The sequence below is a fragment of the Vombatus ursinus genome, unplaced genomic scaffold (genome assembly GCF_900497805.2).
Source record: "Vombatus ursinus unplaced genomic scaffold, bare-nosed wombat genome assembly UNPS02012156.1, whole genome shotgun sequence".
In the NCBI taxonomy this organism is placed as follows: domain Eukaryota; kingdom Metazoa; phylum Chordata; class Mammalia; order Diprotodontia; family Vombatidae; genus Vombatus; species Vombatus ursinus.
The window spans coordinates 4,087,823-4,109,000 of NW_020951934.1; the positions used below are offsets into that span (position 1 = coordinate 4,087,823).

Below are 21,178 nucleotides of genomic sequence, written 5' to 3' on the forward strand. Positions count from 1 at the left end.
AGTATCTGAGGCTAGATTTTAACTACTGAAGATGAGTCTTTCTGATTCCAGGACCAGTACTCTATCCACTGCATCACCTAGCTGCCCTGTTGATATTATTGGTTAGTTTTAGTGAACTGCTTTTTCTGCCCTTTCTCTTTTTTTTTTTTTTTAATAAAGGACAACTCCCTGAGTGGAGTAGGGGAAAGTGAAGGTGATATAAAGAACAAAATACATCAATGAAAATTTTACAAGGAAAAAGAGACACACAGAGAGGCAAGATGGTGAACAATAGTCTGAGGAGGCAGGGGTCTTGGCCTCTCTTCTCTGCTCCATCCACTTACTGGCTATGTGAACCTTATTTCTTTATCTCTAAAATGGGATTAATAGGCTTGTGGTGGAGAACAAGGTATTTTAAAACACCTTGTAAACTTCAATGTCGTTTCTTCTTTGTGGCCATGAGTTCCCAGTTGCTTTCCAGCTTAGTGACCTCCTGGCTCTAAATAAAATGTAGAAGGGATTATTATCACTGTTGTTGGTAGAAACAGGATGAAAAGGCAAGAGAAGGAAAACAAGACAGAGACAGCTGGAGGGAGAAAGAAAGGGAGAGAGGAAAGGAAGTGGGGATGAGGGCTGGAAAGAAACTAGAGAAAAAGACAGGGGAGAAGAGATCAGGAGGCAGGGGAATTCCCACCAGCCCAAGTGATATTGCTGGGCTTGGCCCTGTGAGTTCACTCCTCCCCAATTACACTGGCCTTGGACCCGGCTCTTGATGCCGAGGGCCCTGACTTGAAACTATTCCTCTGTCCTCCTCTACTATCTTCTCTACAGTTCTTGGATTCTTTTTTTTTTTTTTTTTGAGGCAATCAGGGTTACACAGCTAGTAAGTGTCTGAGGCTGGATATGAACTCAGGTCTTCCTGACTGCACAGCCAGTGCTCTATCCACTGTGCCACCTAGCTGACCCAGTTCTTGATTTGGTGAGCCACAGAGGTCGCTCTCTTATTTTCTATCCTCTCTGGAAGCAGCTGCTTCCAGAAGAAAGTGTCTCTTCTTTGTTGGGCTTGTGAATGATGAGGATGATAGGGACTCTCCTTTATAGTGGGTTGGTGACTGAGAGAGTTCCTTCCCTTGGGGATCCAGGAATTGAGGGCATGGGGGTGGGATGGGGAGTTTTTGTGTTTGAGGTTCAAACTTCACACATGAAAAGATTAGAATGAAAACAAAATAATATACTACCAAGTACTAGATGGGTGGTATGGATTATATACGTTTGGATATCTCTGGGCCTCAGTTTCCTCATTTGTAAAAGGAAGATTTTGAACCAGATGATCTCTGGAGTCCTTTCTACTTTTAAAGATCACAATGCTAGGGATTTTGCACTAACAGAGCTCCAAAAAGTTCCAGGACACATAGAAATTTGAATGATGATGTGGGTAGATGTGATGCTGAAGTCCAGTTTGGGCCCAGACATCCCCAAATGGGGATATTATTCACAAAAGGTTCCAGTGTGGTTATAGCCCTGGTGGAGATTAAACTGGTTTTAGAAAATTTTGAAAATATTACTTTTCTCTGAATTTTTTTTTACCCCCATCCATCCCCATGATAAGAGCTAGCATTTATAAAGCACTTTCAGATTTACAAAGTGCTCCACATATATTATCTCATTTGCAGTGCAATGTAGTGGAAAGACTGATGGATTGGGTGGCGGTGAACCAGAATCTGAGTCCTAGTCCCGTTACTTATTACTTGATATTTAGCAAGGTTCTTCACCTAAGCCTCCATTTCCTCATGTGGGGGTTGGACCAGATGACCTCCAAAGTTTCCTTCTAGCTCTAAAATCGATGGTCCTGGGAATTTACACACAGAGTCTTAGTGATAATTTCATCCTCCAACAGATGGAAGAACCAACAGGGGAAATTCTGTTCCAGGTCTCATTCTCACTCATAAGGAAGAACTGGTTGGTGGGGTGGAAAATGATGGAAACCTGGGGCAGGGAGAGGAAGGGAAGTGGTTCCTCCTTCCTAGGGTTTGTAATAGGGAAGGTAAGGAGATGCTTTCATAGTCTGACATGCACTCTAGATGTTAGAAAACAGATTTAGAAGGGCTCAGAGAAAAGATAGGCAGGATTCCATAGATCAAAATGCTATAGGGGAAGTTAGCCCAAAAGAGAAGGGAGAGACTCCAGAATGAAATTCTGAAGACAAAAAGAGAAACCATTCCAATGAGGAGGAAAAAATGAGATTTGTCTAAAGAGTCTAATCTGGATGTAAGGGGTACTCACCAACTAACTTCGATTTTAAAAAGAAATGTATAGAAGATGAAAACAAGAGCACATAAAAAAGGCTGAATGAGTATGGCACTGACCTGTAAAAATATGTCAGGAATTCTAACATTCCAAATGAACTAAGGCTGTCCAGGAAAGTCAAGGACTATAAAAAGGGATGATTTATTTATTCTTAGCTACATTAGAAGAAAAAAAGAGGATAAAAGAAGGGAAAGAATTTTTTAGCTGTTGATAGAGGGAAGGCAGAACTGCTTAAGTTTTATTTTGTTTCTGGTTTTCCTGCCAAGGAGAAAGACCTTTGCATCAGACATGGCAGAGCAAAAATGACCAATAGGGCATTGATGCTCCCAAATAAGTAAAGAGAAAGTAAGGGAGCCTCCAGGTGTACTCTGGGAATTCAAGTTCATCCAGCCCAAATGAGCCATAGCCTCTGGAATTAAAGAGAGGGCTTATATGATTAAGGAGTGACCATCAGCCATGTTTGAAAGATGGGGAGATGGAAAACAGAAATGATACAAGATTGGAGAAGGGCAAGCATTGACTGTGTTTTTGAAAAGGGAAGAGAACAATGTCTGCAAATTATAGGTTTCTAAATTGTCTTCAAGTCCTGAAAAATTTTTTAAAATGATCATTATAGGGATTGTTGGTGAACATGTAGAAAGGGTGCCAGTAGTTACAAGGAGCCTGCACAGATTCATCAAGAAGAGGTCATGTCAGACTAACCTCATTTCCTTTTCTGATAGGATTACTAGATTAGTAGATGAGTGGGATTCTGTAGTATATTTCACCTGGATTTTAGCAAAGTTTTTTGATGAAGGATTTCATGCTATTACTATGGGGAAGATGTGAAGATAGAGACTAGATAATTATACAATTAGATGTATTCAGGACTGGTTGGATGGACTCAAAGAGTAGTTGAAATGGCTCAACATCAACCTGGCAGGAGGTTTCCAGTGGAGTACCTCTGAGATCTTGGCCCTTTGATGTTCGATATTTTTATGACTTGGACAAAGGCATAGCTAGAGTGCACATCAGATTTGTAGATGACACAAAGCTAGGAGGGATACTTAACACATTGGATGATAGTCAGTAGCCAAAAAGATCTTTACGGCCTGGAGCATTGAACTGAATTTACTAAAATGAAATTCAAGAGGAATTAATGTAAAGTCTCGCACTTGGGCACAAACAATCAACTTCAGTAGTGCAAGATGGGGGAGGGGGTGGAACATGGATCCCAAAGTTTTTAATGAACTACAAGCACAATGTGAGTCAGCAATGTCATGTGGCAGCAAAAAGAAAAGGTAAGGTATTCTTGGGTTGCATAAAGAAGGTATAATTGCTGGGAATAAAGAAGTGATACTCTGCCCCCATCAGACCTCATTTGGAGGATGATATTCCATTCTGGGATGGTGATGGTGAAGGACCTTGAGTCCATGTCATGAATATCAGTTGAAGAAACAGGACATGTTTCATCCAAAGAAGAGAAGCCTCAGGGGGGACGTGGTGGCTGTGCACAAGTATTTGAAAGGCTGTCCCATGGAGGAGGGCTTAGATTTTTATTCTGTGTGGGTCCAGAGGGCAGAACTAGGAATAATGCATGAAAGCTGTGAAAAGGCAAATTTAGGCTGAATATCAGGAAAAACTTCCTAAAGGGTGACCAGTAGTTCAGGATGTTGTAGAAGGAGTTTGTGACTTAGGAAATGGGTGGGACTCAATGAACTTTGAGGTTCCTTCCACCTCTAATACTATGATTGATGAAAGGCAATATGGCATAGGCTAAAGAATAATATAACTGGAGGCAGGAAGTTCTGGGTTGAAATGTCTCCTCAGGTACTTCCTATCTATGTGATAAGAGTTATCTAAGAGGACAATGGGCTTCCTCAAGAGGTGACTAGCCTCAAAGTTGCATGAGAGTGTTTGGCTGCTACATCCCTCCTGGGTTGCCCCCTTGGTGGTCTTCAAGAAGAGTCTTGATAAGTCCTTGTTGGTTATGTTGTAGTGAGAAGTACTGTTGTGAATGCGTTGGACTAGATGGACAACTTTCACATTCTAAGATTCTGTGAGGTGGAGGATGCGCCCATGGTTACATGGTTAATAAGTAGCTATCGGGCCTCAGACTCCAAACCAGGTCTTCTTTCTCCCAGTTTAAAAGTCTTTTCATTAGAGATGACTTCTACCTGTCATCAAGCATACATGTGGGCTGCTATGTCCTACCTCCTATGGTGCTATGTGGCTCATAGCAACAGTAAGGACATTCCTACTCCCACCTCCCAACAATACTATGCTTTGGTTCCAACTGTCATCTTCCTCCCCTCCCAGTGTCATATGTGCCCAGTACTGCAGCTCTATAGATAGAGGCTGGGTGATCAATTGTTCACTATGTTATAGAGGGGGTCTGTGACTTAGGAAAAGGGTTGGACTTAATGGACTTTGAAACCATTTCCACCACTAATACTGTGATTGATGAAAGGCAGTATGGCATAGCATATAGGATAATGGAACTGGAGTCAGGAAACTTAGGGTTCAAATCCCGCCCTAGACACTTACTAGCTGTGTGACCCTGTGCAAGGCACTTTACCTTACTGTTTCTGACATGGTTTCTTTATTTATAAAATTAAGGGGCTGAATTGGGTGCCAGTTTAGTTCTATATCTATGATTCTATGAATCCCATTTTACAGAGGAAGAAAATTAAGCTCAAAGAGGCATAGGACTTAGCCAATGTCACCTAATTAGTAAATAGTGAAGTTGAGACTACCCCAAGTGTTTGAGTTCCAAGCTCAATGTTCTTGCCACCATGGCTAATCTTCTCCTCCCACCTAGTACATGTGGAGGCTACTTCTTCGCTTTAACATTAGTGAAACAGAATCAGGAATACAGAATGTGGGAAATCCACTCAGGTCATTATACTAGGGGACACTGACATGGCTTTCAAAGGTTGCAAAGAAATTTACCTACATTATTTCATTTGAACTTCACCTTCCCCAAGGCAGGTACTACTACAGGTATTACTATTGCCATTTTATAGATGAGGAAACTGAGGTTTAGATGAGTTCAATGATTTGACAATGGATAAACTGTTAGTAAGTGTCAGAGGCATTTTAACTCATATTATCACCTAACTCCAAGCCCAGTATGCTAGACACTGGTATATCATACTGTTTGTCCATTCCCAAATCAAAAGATTTAGGGGAATATCTAAGCCGTTGCTCTCTTCCTCCCTCAATGCAGATAACAGAGAATGGATTGCATTAATCTACCCTTATCTATAGAATCATTGGATGCCCTATACCTGACTCTGAGGGCTATAAACTGTGTCTAATGGACATGTCACTTCAATCCTCTGTACTTCAATTTCCTCATCTGTAAAATGGGCACAAGCATACCTATACTACCTATCTTACAGGGCTATGAGAAAAACACTCTGTAAACCAAAAGACTGCTTCATATGTGTGACTGAGTCTTCCTGGGTGTAGGTCTTAACTCCTTCATCATCCTTGGAACTTTCCCAGGCCAGAGATCAGATTTCTTCCTTCCTTGGTGTCCCCTCCTCCTCAGCCCAGAGTAGACACCACCTATAGAAGGTGCTCCATCAAGGTGGTTGGGTGGACAGTGGACTGATTTTTCTTTAGAGGCGATAAAATTATTCACCTTAGAACTTTAGAATGTTAGTGCTGGAACAGATCTTAGAGATCATCACATTGAACACCTTTAATTTACAAGTGAGTAAACTGAGGCTCAGAGAGAAGTAGCCTATACAATTTCAGGCAATTAGTTATCAGCAGAGTCCTTCCTGTTACCCTGAATTTTGCTGTAATGTTCTTTCCATTACTCTGTTCATCAATGTGCTCTCCTCACAAGAAGAAACTAGAGTAAGACAAACACATTTTCACCACTTGTTGACTATAGATTGTGACTCATCCAGGATAAATAGGTGAATAGCTATTTTCAAGACTGATGATTAAGGGAAGGCATCATGACATGGGTGGATTCCTTCAGATCCATGCCATGAGACAGCCTTGTAGCTAGGATCATTGTTTCATGAAGTCCTCTGGGCACCTGAGTAATTGATTCCTCATGGATAACACCCAAGATGGACCTACCTTTTATTAAATTTTGGTCACCAATGAATAATTGTATAGTAGGCTCTGTGTTACTGCTGTTTACTTGTTACAACTCATTCATCCTCAATGGAAAGGGATATTAAAGTCTGGTACTGTAAAGGACCTTAAAGATCATAGATCATAAATTTAGAGCTGGCAGCTATCAAGGGCAGCTAGGTGGCATAGGGATAGAGCACCAGGTGTAGAGTCAGGAGAATCCATCTTCCTAAGTTCAAATCTGGCCTCAGACACTTACTAGTCATGTGACCCTGGACAAGCCACTTACCCTTGTTTGCCTCAGTTTCCTCATCTGGAAAATGAACTGGAGAAAGAAATGAAAAGCTACTCTAGTATCTTTGCCAAGAAAACTATTTGGAATTTGGAGTTGGGGTTGTGAAGAATTGAACACAATTGAAAAATAACTAAATAACAACAGTAGAAGCCATATATATGTGTGTGTCTATATATGTATGTATGTATATATATGTGTGTGTGTGTATATATATATATGGAGAGAGAGAGAAACAGAGGATAGGAAGGGCAGGGAAGCAAAAGACAGGGAAGGGAAGGACAGGGAAGGGAATATATCTATAGATAAAGATAGTTATATATATATATATTCACATACATACATATGGGTTATTGTATAGAACATATAATTTAACAGCCTCCAGACCATCTAGCAGAACCTCCTCATTGGCCAGATGTGGAAACTGAAGCCCAGAGCAGTGAAATGACTCACTCATGGTCCCCCATGTAAGCCCAGGACTTCTAAGTTCAGATACACAGTTTTTTTCTGCTGCACCACACTTCTCAGGAAGTAACAGAAATTCCTGACACTATGGGGTGTCTCAGAAAGGGGAAATGACCAAAGCTGGCTAAGAATAGTAGTGTCTGGGGCATATTTAGTTCAGCTGGGAGAAGGTGGAACCATATTCTCAGGGATGCTTGTTCCTTTTGGTGTCCTGGAACAACATCTTGATTGCACCTGGTTCTGGTTATGTTTCAGAAAAAAAGTCTGATGCCCCCTTCTCTCCCTGCTCCCCACTCAGGGTTAGGTGAGCATCCAATCCTCTCTCCTTTATCGACTTTCTTCCCTGGACCCTCCCCTTTAGACTGCATGGCCTCTTTTCTCACTGACCACAGAGAGTTGGTAGGATACTGTATCCTGGAAGAATTACTCAGCATGACGCTTAATTGATACAAAATAGACAAATTCAGTGGTACACTGCAAAATTCACGAGCAAAGGGACTGTTAAGACAGCCAAGGAAGGAATGGAAAGCGGGGTGAAGGGGGGGAGGAGGGAATTAATCACCGAGTCTCAGGCGTGAAATTAAATTCCAAGGGAAAGAAACCTCTTTCATTACTCCAGAGCAAAAGTAAAATGCTGCGAAGTGTACATGGTGACAGCCAGAGGGGATGGGGCATTGACAGTTCCAGTGACTGGACTGGGAGACAGATGGCTCTACCTCCAAGAAACGGCTAGCAGCATTCTGAGAGGGGTGCATACGTTGTTGTGTAGGGAGTTGGTGATGGGTAGAACCTGCAGGTCCAGGAAAGGAAGATTCTTATGATGGCTAATGTGAAAGGTTGACCCTGCCCTGTGTTGGTGGAAACCATAGCTCATTGTACTAGTATATCCCATGTTTTCGCCAACAACAAAAAACACACAAACAAAAATCCACCTAGCTTTAGAGGGTCACATTCCTAGGACTGGGATTTGTTGGAATATGCAAGAAAAGAAAGGGAAAGGGCTGGTAGCCTGAGAGAGGATGGTGACTCCAGGACCTTTTCTTGAGGCTGCTTATTATAACAACCATATAATATTGCTTCTTATAGCAAATCTTAAAATGTGATGGAGTTATACTGCCAACTAGATTGTAAGCTCCATGAGGGCAGAGACTACATCGTATCTAAAACATGTACCTTCCCTAGCATCTAGCATAGAGCTCTGCATGCTGTAGGTGCTTAATGAATGCTTGCTGCATTGCACTATTATATAATTTTACTTTCTCATTTCCTTAGCTATTAACAAAAGTCTTTTTTAAAAAACCTCACCAAGGGGCAGCTAGGTGGTGCAATGGATAGAGCACCAGCCCTGAAGTCAGGAGGACCTGAGTTCAAATCCAGCCTCAGACCAAAACATTTGACATGTACTAACTGTGTGACCTTGGGCAAGTCACTTAACCCCAATTGCCTCAGTAAAAAAATAAAATAAATAAATAAAAAATAAAAAACCTCACCAGAATAAAAATTAAAAAAAAATCCAATCTTTGTTTCAGGTTAACAAAGAAAAATGGGGGCTTGCATGGATGATCCAGGTGTATCTGAGAGAAGTGGAGGTCAGAGAAGGCTTAGTGGTAGCAGGAGAGGGAGAATGACAGCTGCCATGCCAGCTTGGGGGTGCAGAGCTCTATGCTTACAAAGAAGTAGAGAAAACCTTGGATAGGAGACAGTGTAGAAGGGGGGAAAGAGCATTGACCCAGGAGTTGGAGAACAGAGATTCTAATCCTGACTCTGCCCCTTGCTAGCTGTGTAATACTGGGTAAGTCATTTAACCGGCCTGAGACTCAGTTTCCCTGGTTGTAAAATGACGGGGTTAGATTGGGTGGCCCCTAGATTTCCTTCTAGCTATAGATTTTCTGGTTCTAGAGTGCCGACCTTCTTGTTCAAGTTTCTCTCTTTTTATAAAAGTTTAATCTAAATTTGTCAATGAAGAAGTATTGATTTTTCTTCCTCTTAACCTCCAATTGAAAAAGAAAGAAAAAACTCTCATAATGAACATGCATAGTTAATAAAAATTCTTGCCTTGTCCATGCCCTAAAACGTGCATCTCATTCTGTATCTGTAAGATGCATTTTGCATCTTGTATCTATTGCCTGTCGATCAGAGGGGTAACATGCTTCTTTATTAGTCCTCTGGAATGGTGGCTGATCATGGTATTGAGCAGAGCTCTTAAGTCTTTCAAAGTTGTTTACAACATTGTCTAGTCTTTGCAACATTGTTGTTATTATGTAAACTGTTCTGGTTCTGCTCACTTCATTATGCATCAGTTCATATGAATCTTCCCAGGTTTCTCTGAAACTATCCTTTTCATAATACTTTTTGATTAGGCAATTGCGGTTAAGTGACTTGCCCAGGGTCACACAGTTAGTAAGTGTCAAGTGGTCTGAGGTCAGATTTGAACTCAGGTCCTCCTGACTTCAGGGCAGGTGCTCTATCCACTGTGCCACCTAGCTGCCCCCATAATTTCTTAAGACACAACAGTATTCCATTATGTTCATATGTTGTAATTGGTTTAGCCATTCCAAAACTCATGGTACCCTTTTAGTTTCCAATCCTTTGCCACTACAAAAAAAGATGCTATAAATCTGAGGTTCCTTTCTTTCCAACAATTTTTTCAAACCTTGTCTCTCTCCTAGTCTTCCTCCCACCCCCACTGAGAAAGCAAGAAAAACAAAATCCTTTGTTACAAACATATATAGTCAAGTAAAATAGATTGCTGAATTTACCAGGTCTTTTTTTTTTAAGTCTCAATCTGCCCTTTATCATGTTTCTATTAGGAGGTAGGTGGCCTGTTTCATCATGAGTCCTCTAGAATCATGGTTGGTCATTGTGTTGATGAGAGGTCATAAGACTTTCAAAGATGGTTGTCTCCATAATATTGTGATTGTATGAAAATTGTTCTCCTGGTTCTTCTCGATTCACTTTGCATCAGTTCACACAAATCCCCATTTTCTCTGAAACCATTCCCTTCATCATTTCTTATAGTGCAATAGTATTCCATCACATTAATATTACCATAACTTGTTTAGCCATTCTCCAATTGATAGACATCCCCATAGTTTCCAATTCTTTGTTATCACAAAGAGAGCTGATATATATATATATGTATAGATATACATATATATGTCTATATATTTATTTGCATATATGGGTCTTCTTTTTTTTTAATCTCTTTGAGAGTTATTGTTGATCCTTTGTTTTTCAAGAAGACTTGCATGTAAATTGGATTTAGGTGAGGCAGAGTTGCACAAAATATCAGCTTCATACCCTCTTCTAGAGTCACTGAAGTCCACTGGGAAGACAAAAGTCAGGATGACTGGAGATGGCCTGGGATGCAGTGGATGACTTTGGTGTCTTTGAGGTCTGACCAAGCTCTCATCTGCCCATTCCACCAGGAGAAATCCATCACATGCTTGGAGTAGGCATCCTCCTGACTCATTGATGGGTTCAAAGCCTGTCAGCTACCCTCAACCTGGTTTAGCCTGTCTGTATGATTTATCAGGGTGTGGCCACTATGCAAGTTACAGCTTCTTGTAGAGATCTAGTAGTGGTATTACTGGGTCAAAGGGTATGTATTAACTTTTGGGGCATAGTTCCCCATTGCTTGCAAAATGGCTGGATCAGTTCACAGCTCAATCAACAATGCATTAATAAGATACCTGTTTTTTCCCACAGCCCTTCCAACACTTATCATTTTTCTCCCCCCCCCCCCAAATTTACCCATTTGATGATTGTGAGATAGAATTTCAGAGTTGTTTTAATTTTTAATTTTATAATTATTAGCAATTTGGAGCTTTTTTTCATATGGCTATTGATAATTTGGCTTTCTTACTTTAAAAACTGCCTATTTATATCCTTTAGCCATTTATCAGTTGTTCTTATTCTTACAAATTTAAATCCATTCTCTAAATAGCTTAGAATTATCAGAGAAACTTACTGCAAAGATTTTTTCCCATTTGCCTGCTTCTATTCTAATTTTAGCTGAATTGGTTTATTTGCACAAAAACTTTTTAATGTTATATAACCAAAATTTTCCATTTTACCTTCTGTAACCCTCTCTTCCTCTTTCAGTTATGAATTTTTCCCTTATCTATAGATCTGACAGATACTCTCTTTCTTGCCTCTCTTGAGGTTCCTTCTTTATACCTGCTCATGAGAGAGGATTTCTAGGGACTGAGGGCTCAGACCACTGCAGCTTCTCCCATTCAATCTGCTGTTGCCAAAGAAGGAAAGTACTCTGCCCCTTTCCCATTCCTAGGAGGTGCATTCATGCTAGCTAGGCCTCCACAAATAAAAGATTAGAAACTCAGAAGATATCAACATAGCTAACTTGTTGCCCAAACCATAGGAACTTTGGACAACTAAGCCTGTGAGAGAGCAAGAATCATTGGAAAGTGAAAGTGGCTTGGTTTACAGGAAGGTTGGAGGGAGTGTGGTCAGTGAGCGGGCACTCACTCAGGAGTGGGCTCACTCTGCCCTAGTAATAGTTGCATCTTTGCCAAGAGAGAAAACTTACAAATCAACCTATCACAATATATCAAAACAGAGTCCCTGCATTACCCATATATTCCCTTCTCATCTCTTATCTCAAGTTGCTGGTTTCCTTAGAGTCCAGGTAGGTGGTACAGTAGACAGAAGACTGGGCTTGGAGCCAGGAAGACCTGAGTTAAATACTTGTTATCTGTGTGATTGACTGGGCAAGTCATTGAATCTCTCAGCCTCAGTTTCTTCATCTGTAAAATGGGGATAAAAATGGTACCTTCTTGAAAGGATTGTTGTGAGAACCAAATGAGATAACATTTGTAAAGTGCTTTGCAAACCTTAAAGAACTATTTAAATGCTATTATTATTATTAATAGCTCTCCATCACCATCCCCCACAATAACAAAGGGGGAGAAGAAAGGATCTTCCCTGGGGTACAGGCACTAGGTAATCCCTTCCTACCCCAATGTGTAGAAAGGTCAGGTGGCCCAAGGAAGAGTCCCATCAAGGGGTTTATCCTAGTGGGGTTCACCATACCTGACTCAATTGGACCTGGAAGGTTTATTTCTATATTATGTGAGTGGCATGCAAATATAATGCAAAACATCATTAAGCAACATATACAATTTTTGTAGTGAACCTCTCAGGTAACATTTAATAATAGGACTACAGACCCAAAGAAGATGCTCATGCTAAGGGGACCTTGTCACAGAACTAAAAGTCAGAAAGGACCTCAGAGGTACAACTTACACTTGAACAGGGAATTCCCTACCAGGGGTCATGAACCTGCAGCCTCAAGGTCACATATGGCCCTCTAGGTCCTTGGGTGGGGCCTTTTGACTGAATCCAAGTTTTACAGAACAAATCCTTTTGTTAAGGGGATTTATTCTGTGAAGTTTGGATTCAGTCAAAGGGTGGCACTTGAGGACCTAGAGGGCCACATGTGGCCTCAAGGCCACCGGTTCCCCACTACTGAGTTGCTAATCTCAACAAATATTCATTCAACCTCTGCTTGAAGAATTTCAGGGATGGGGAGCTCACTACCTTTGGAGACAGTCCATTCCATTATTAAAAAATTCTAATTGTAAGGGAATTTCCTCTTAAATGAAGCCTAGATCTGCTTCACTGCCTTTTCCTCCCATTGCTCCTCCTTCTGCCCTCTGGGGCTAAGCAGGCAAATCAAATCCCCCTTCCACTGGACAGCCCTTCAAATACTTTAGGACAGCTCCCTATGCTGAAATTTTCTTTTCTCCCATTCCTTCTATTTCTTCAATCAAAGCTCTTGGGGTTTTGAGATCCTTCCTCTTCCTCTTCCCCCTCCTCTGGACACTCTCTTGCTTGTCAACAGCCTTCCTGAGTGTGGTGGCCCCCAGATGTGGTCTGCCCAGGGCTCAGTGATCACATCCCTGGTCCTGGGCCTCTTGAGGCAGCCTGGGAGCCGGGAACTGGGAGCATGCTCGCTTTTCTCCTCCCTACATCAAGCCGCTATTCCCTCAGTGCTACCCGTGCTCTTTTGGCATCAGCAGCACTTTGTTTCCAGGCGTTGCTGTTCCTTCACCCGTAGTGTGTCTGAACTGACTCTGCAGATTAGAAAGAAGCTCAGGAAGTCATGCTTCTGACAACTTGAATTGAGATTCAAATGGAGGGTCCCTCATATAGCTAGCATTTAGGTTTGCAAAACACTTCATACATATTACCCCATCTGATCCTCACAGCAGCCCTGTGAGATAAGTACTATTATTAACCCCATTTTATAGCTAAGGAAAACTGAGGCTGAGGAAGGAAACAAAGGAAGGAAATAAACATTTATTAAATACTTACTATATACGTCAGGCACTGTGCCAAGTACTTTATAAATATTATCTCATTCTCAACAACCCTGAGAGGTGGGCACTTTCATTAGCCTCCTTTTATAGTTGGGAAGCAGACAGAGATTAAATGACTTGCCTAAGGGGTCACACTATCAATGTGTCTGGGGTGGGATCCAAATTCAGGTCTTTCTGACTCCAGTAGTACTTAGAATGTCAGCAATAGATGGGACCTTAGAGGTTTTCTAGTCCAAACCTCTTATCTTACAGACAGGGAGAGAGTTAGGGCCAGGTTACACAGCCGACATGTATGTGGCTGGGCCAGAACAAAAAGGCGAGTCTCCTGGCTACTGGTGCAGGACTCTTTGTTTTATATCCTGTTCTGTTCTCCAGGGGATCCTGCTCTAAGGGATAACAGGAAACAGAAGAGAAAATATTTTTAACCATGGCTTAGTAAAAATACAGAAATGATTCTCAAGTGGTTTTCTATACAGTAGAATGTAAGCTCTTGGAAGGCAGGGGATGTTTTCATTTTGATTTTTGTTTTTGATTTTTTTATCTTCAGCATCTAGCCCAGTGCCTTCTATAGTAAGCACTTAATAAATGCTAGTGGAATGATATGATTGAATGAATGAATGAAAATTAGTGATTGTTCTGTGGACCTTTTATAAGGGTGAGGAATGTAGCAAATTTGCTGCAGGGAAGGCTTTTCTGCAGGAAGTTAAGATGGGGGAAACTGAGGCCTTCTCCTTCAAAATCTCCCTTTAATGCTCACTCTTCCAGGAAGCCTTTTTGGAAATGATCCTTCCTAACTATATTTGCTGCTTTTTTCCTTAGCCCTTAACGAAGGTATGCAATATAACTTTGGAGACTGGGCCTATGATTTCACACATAATGGAATTCCTGGATGGGGAAATTTCTTCTCCCAATGAAGGTTGTAACCTTCTCAGCATCATCATCATCATCACCATCATCAATCATCATCATCATCCTTATAGCTAGCATTCGTTTAGCACTTTAAGGTTGGCAAAGTGCTTTATAAATATTATCTCATTTTATCCTCGCAAAGCCCTGGGAGATAGGTGCTATTATTATTATCCCCATTTTACAGATGATGAAAACTGAGGCTGAGAGAATGTTTAAGTGACTTAGGTCTTCCTGACTCCAGGTTCAATGCTCTATCCACTCTGCTGCCTGGAGAACTGCCTAGAACATTCAGAGGTTAAGTGACTTGACTTAAGTATATTGGTCAATATACTTGTAGGAATATTTGCTGCTGAAATGAGATAATATTTTTAACACTTGCCAACTTTAATGATCCATATAAATGTCAGTTATTATACTCCCCACCCATCCCCACCAGATATGGCTTTTATATGACTTATACCAGTTCTGAAGAACAAGGGAAGTGGTAAAGATGAAGGTGACAAAAATATCCATTCATTTGGATGGAAAGAAATGCTTAAAAAAAATCACATAAATAATTTTATGTGGTAATCTTGTATAACTATACTTAGTATATTATGTTTTAATGCTTCAAAAGATTCGTGATTCTACCTGCAGGGATACTACCTCCATTGGCACAGACTGCAACCCCTCCATATCTTTAGTAAAAATGATTTCATGATTTCACATGGCCAAAAAATTCAACACCCAATAGTCACCATTCTAGTAAATAGCCTTTTTTTTAACTTAGCTAGTTTGGTTCTAAGAGGGTAGATGCAGAGTTTCTATTCTATACAAACTGTACTATATTCTAAACTTGGTAATAATAATGAAATATTAACTCTTTTATGTAATGATTTACACATAAATCCATAAACAGGTAGGTGCAAGAGTTGGAATGATAGGTGGTGTCAACATTTTCCCCTGTCTTACAAATGAGGAAACTGAGGTTTGGAAAACTAAAATGACTTCATTAATAGTCACAAAGCTAGTGATCACCAGACCTGGGATTTGAACCCATTTTTCCTCACTCCAAATTCTAAATTTGCGCCATATTGTGCTCAATACTCTGTTATTTCTTATGGTAGGAGTTGGCAGAGCTTTTCATTCTTAGCATAGCTTTGAAGAAGGCAGTGTCATCTCATTTCCATGATGGATCATCCCAGTAGGACTCAGATGGAGGTCCTCATTGTATATTTATTCTCATTCTCTCTCTCTCTCTCTCTCTCTCTCTCTCTCTCTCTCAGTTCTCCTTTTAGGGGTACAGATTATACTAGGACTAGATTACATCTCATGAATCTGAACCTACAAATATGTTGCTTGCTGAGTATCTTGAAATTTCATGCTTATATGCCACCTTTCCAAGACTGAGAGTGCATTTAGGATTGAACCTCTGTATTCTAATTCTTTTGCTCCCCATTTAGAGCCCTTTGCATATGTAATGGGTACTCTTATCCATGGTGCTGACATTGACTCCTGGCCTTTCCAATGGAAGTTCTGTTTTATTTAATTCCCCACTTTTGATCTTGACACATCTCCCATTCCCACCCTGGCCTTGTGAGGGTCCATTGCCTACCTGACACAGAGAGTCGGGCCCCATTACTTTGGCGGGTCTCACCACTGTACTTGTGTTTGGTGATGCAGCGGTATGTAGACAGGGCGTCCTCCTTCTGCACATCTGAGATGTACAGCCCACCATGGAAAGTAATAAAAAACCTATTTTCTGGAGACACAAACAGGAGAGAAATAGCTTATTAGTTGACTGACTGGGAATTAGTGACCAAGAGCAGGCCCCAGGCTGCCACGTTGGGTAAGGGTTATCCACTAAATAAGAGCATAGGAGTGAATTTGTTCTAGCGGAGAATGTCCCACGTGAATGAAAATTTTAGTCATGCATACAGACAACACCAAGAATTATAGTCAAACACTCATCTATCCATCCATCCACCCATCCACCCATCCATTGATCTATCCCATTCAAAAAAACACATTAAGTTTTTGTTATATGCCAAGCACTGTGATAAGCATTGGGTATACAAAGACAAAAAAAACAAACAAACCAGTCTCTGTCTTCAAGGAACTTACCTTCTAGTAGGCAGAATCAAGTGTACATGGAGTGATAAAAAGTAAATATAAAATAATGTAGGGGGAGGAGATTAAGAAAGGCCTCAGATAGGACATAAGAATTGAGGTAACTCTTGAAGGAAGTTATATATTCTATGAGGTAGCAGTAAGTAAGAAGTGTATTCCAGGTGTAGGAAACAGCAATGAAAAAGCCTGGAGACAGAGGTTGGAGTGTCTTGCGCAGAAAACAATAAGTGGGCCACTTTGGCTGGAACAGAGTATTTGGGAGGGAATCATGTGTAACCAGCCTGGAAAGGTAGAAGCAAAGCCAGACTGTGAGTATCTTATTCTAAAGTCAAGAGGGAACCCCGGGAGCCTCTTGAGAGACATGGTCAGACCTTTGCTTTGGGCAAATTACCTAACCTCTTGAGGTCTCAGTTTCCTCACCTGGAAAATAAGGAAGATGAATGAGATTATTTCTGAGGCCTCTTACAATGTCAGATCTTATAGAAATATGATCTATTCTATCCCATAGGCCATCTCTGTGGCATAATCACTTTGGACATTAAGGTGTTAATCAAAAGGTTGGTGATTCAAGCTTACCCAGTGACAGTCACCATGGATAAGTTCAAGACCACAGATTTATACCATCTGTTGACAGCTAGGCGGCATATCAGATAGACTTTTGGGCAATAGAGTCAGGAAGACCTGGGTTCAAATCCTGCCATTTACTAGCTCTGTAATCCTGGACAGGTCACATAACTTCTCCCAACCTCTGTTTCTTCATCCATAAAATTAGGGGGTTTAGATTTAATGATCTCTAAGGTTCTTTCAAGTTCTAAATCTATAATCTTACTGATTTCTGTGACCAGTGTTTCCTAAGAAGATACTCATTGATGGTTCAATATCAACTTTGACTAATGGAGTCTCCCATGAATCTGTCCTTGACCCTGTTTTTTGTTTTTTTGTTTGTTTGAACATTTTTATCAATGGCTCAGATAAAAGCATAAAAGCTAAGCTTATCAACTTTGCAGGAGACATACAACTGGGAGGGAGATCTAACATGTAGGACAGAGTCAAGATCCAAAATGATCTTATAGGTTAGAATAGGTGTCAGAAAACTACCGCCCAAGCAGCATGCCTTTTTGTGCAGCCCCTGGGGAGCTAAGAAGGGCTGTTACATTTTAAAATAAAACTTTATTGTACTAAAAATGTAAAAAAAAATCTCTTCTAGCTAGGGTGGGGAGAGAGCATATAAAAAGGAATGGGGGAGGATTTGGTTCTTTGCCTGTACTTTGTTAACCCTTGGGCTAAATCATTAGGCTGACTCTAATCAGGTGAAATAAAAAAAACCCAAAACAACAAAAACCAAAGTCCTCCCCTTGGGTTCAAACAATCAATCTCATAACTAAAATATTTAGGAAGGAAGGAAACAAGCACTTATAAAGTGCTTACTATGTGCTAGGCACTGTGCTAAGAATTTTACAAATAGTATCCTATTTGATTCTCACAACAACCCTGGCAGGTAAGTGTTACTATTATCCTCACTTTACAGATGAGGAAACTGAGGTAGACAGAGGTTAAGTGACTTGCCCAGAGTCACACAGGAGTGTCTAAGGCTGGATTTGAACTCAGGTCTTCTTGACTCCAGGCCTACTGCTCTATCCACTGTGTCACCTAGCTGTTTATGATATGATTGGAGGAAATGATGTTTAATGTGGAGGAGAAAAGAATAAGTGGAGATATGAATCATGTCTTCAAGTATTTGGAGGTCTGTCATGTAGAAGACAACATGGGGCAGCTAGGTAGCACAGTGTATAGAATGCCAGACCTGGAGTCAGGAAGAATCATCTTCTTGAATTCAAATCCCACTTCAGACACTTCCTCACTGTGTGACCACGGACAAGTCACTTAACTCTGCCTCAGTTTCTTCATGTGTAAAATGAGCTGGAGAAATAAATGGCAAACCACTCCAGTAAATTTACCAAGAAAACTCCAGTCGGACACGACTGAAAAATGACCGAATAACAACATATGGAAGAACTCTTAGACTTGTGTTGATTGTCCCCTAACAGCACTGAGTCTAAGTTTGGCAGTACGTAAAGAAAGAACTTCCTCATGCTTAGTGCTATTCAGAAGTGATTTAGGCTTGGAAGAAAATGAATTCCTCCTCTCTTGAGGTATTCAGTTGAAGACTGCATCTTGCCTTGTTCTGGATACTTTAGAGAAGATTCTTATTCAGGTATGATTTGGACTCTCAATCAACCAATCAATCAACAAATACTTATTAAGCACCTACTATGTGCCAAACGGTGGGTTAGGTACGAAAGATTCAAAGACAATATGAAAGACAATCTCTAAGAACTTACATTCTATGGGGAGAAACAAGATATCCATATAGATGCGTATATACATACACACATAAGACAGACAACAGGGTATAGAAGATAAGAGAGATAGAGAGCTGGCCTCGAGTCTGGAAGTCCTGCCTCCGACACATACTCACTGTATGACCCTGGGCAAGTCACCTAACTTTGATTCTCTAGTTAACTTCCTAAGACTATATATTACAGGGAAGGTGACAAACTACTTTGGTAGAGGGGGTTTCCTTGTTCAGGAGTTATTTACCTGTATCAGCGAAATCACAGGTCCAGTCCCTAACCATATATACGCACATGTTCACAAAATAAATCCAAGGTTACTTAGGACGAAAGCATGGGGGGAGGGAACACAGTGATACCTGAGGGGATTAGGAAAGGACTTGTGTAGATGGTGGTCTTTGAGATATGTTTCTAGGGATTCTAAGTGGGGATGAGGTGACAGTGCATTGGATTCATGGAGGACAGTCTTTGCAAAGACATGAAAATATGAGATGGAAGATGAGCTCAGAAACAGCAAGATGGCCATTTTGGTTGAACCACAGAATCCACAAAAGGGAGCACTGTACAATAAGCCTGGAAAGGTGAGTTGGAGCCAGATTATGAAGGGCTTCAAACAGAAAACAGAGAAGTCTACACTTGATCCTAGAGGTAATAGGGGGTTATAGCGATTGAGTAGGGGAATGGCACGGTCAGGTCCTAAAAAGGAAATCCCTTCAGCAGCTGTGTGGAGGATGGTTTGGAGAGAGGAGAGACATGTGGCAGGAGAACCAATTAAGATGCCTTCCAATTATCCAGGCAAGAGGTGATAAGACCCTGAAATGGATGGCTTCTGAAATACCTTATGACCCTGAGGTTATATGATCTTGTTAAGATGATTTTATTTTTAGGGGCTAACAGAGAAGAAGATTCCCTCATGTCCCCTATTCCCATGTTCTTCCTCTAGCTACAAGTGTTTTCCTCCTCATTCACCTCAGTATTCCCTTTGAACCTTCAGTATTCCTCACCAGTCAGCCTTCTTTCACTGTAGGATCACAGGACCATATCCTGGATATTGAGTCCAATATCCTCATTTTACAGATGAGGAAACTGAGTCTTAAAGAGATTAAGAGGCTTGTGCAATGTCACCCAGCTGAGCTGGGATTTGAACTTAGGTCTTCCTGATTCTGTTCTACCCACTATGAAATGCTGTCTTTTTTGCATGATGTTCTGGCTGGACAAGTCCCTTCAATTTCAGGTATCAGGCAAGAGTTTTAGGGAAGAACAGATTGCTTCCTTTCCTCTCCTTTTTGGTGCCTCCTGAGTTAAGTGTGAAAGGTAAAGGCTGATATCCCATTACTTTCCGGGGTAGTCTTAATGTTCTGATTTAGGTGTGGTGTTCACTCCTCTATCCTCTCCTCATGCTTTCACGGCAGCCTCTCCTTCCTCCCAGCGCAGCATTACTGCAGAGCTCCCAGGTCACCTCTGCTCCTCATTCTAAAAACAATTCCTTACAGTTGTATCTCACTTTTTATTTTATAGAGTGCTTTCACATCTGTTAATTCATTTGATCCTCATAATAAGTCCCTGGAGTTGTCTGGGCAAGGGTCATTATGCTCATTTTACAGATGAGCAAATTGAGGTTCACAGAGGTTGTGTGACTTGACCAAATTTATTTGGCTAAAAAATCAGCTTTTCTACTGGAAAAGCAGAGACACTTTCCTCCAGAAAGTGGAGGGGGCGGGGAATCATAGGATCATAGAGTTTAGAATTAGGAGGGAATTCAGAGGTCCTCTAGCCCAGCCTTCTCATTTAAACTGAATCCAAAGTCATCCAGGTACTAAAGTAGCAGAGCAGAGATTTGAATTCAGGACTTCGAGCTCCCAGGCCTCTTTGGTGGTGCAGATATTTGCTTGGATGTGGGGAGGGACCAGCCTTGACTTCCTTCAATCACCGACGTAGGTATACGACTTCTCATCCCATTGGGATGATGGGTCGTATGTCCTTCTTCCTAAAGCAAGGCAAGTTCCCCAGTCCCAGACATCAGTTCCCCCCAGTTCCTTAACCTGGGACAAATTGGGCCAGATGCTGTGCTCGTCCCCTACTGAACTTAACCCTTTGGGTCTTCCAGCCCCACTGGTTTATGGGAGCAGACATTTATTTTTAATTTTTAATTTATTTAGGTGGCACAGTGGATAGAGTATTGGACTCAGAGTCAGGAAGAAGAGAGTTCAAATCCTCCCCCAGACACTTATTAAGTGTGTTATCCTAGGCAAGTAACTTAACCTCTGCCTTACTTAGTTTCTTCTTCCATAAAATAAGAATAATAATAGCACCTACTTCAGAGGATTGTTGTGAGGATAAGATGA

At 41.1% G+C, this 21,178-nt stretch overlaps 1 protein-coding gene across 1 annotated transcript in view; it reads right to left on the reverse strand.

The window, feature by feature from the left end:
* DSCAML1 (DS cell adhesion molecule like 1) overlaps positions 1-21,178 on the reverse strand; it is a 491,654-nt gene that overhangs the window by 128,091 nt on the left and 342,385 nt on the right. Inside the window, 1 exon segment of the mRNA XM_027857517.1 lies at positions 15,965-16,111. Coding sequence (XP_027713318.1) covers positions 15,965-16,111 — 147 coding nt within the window.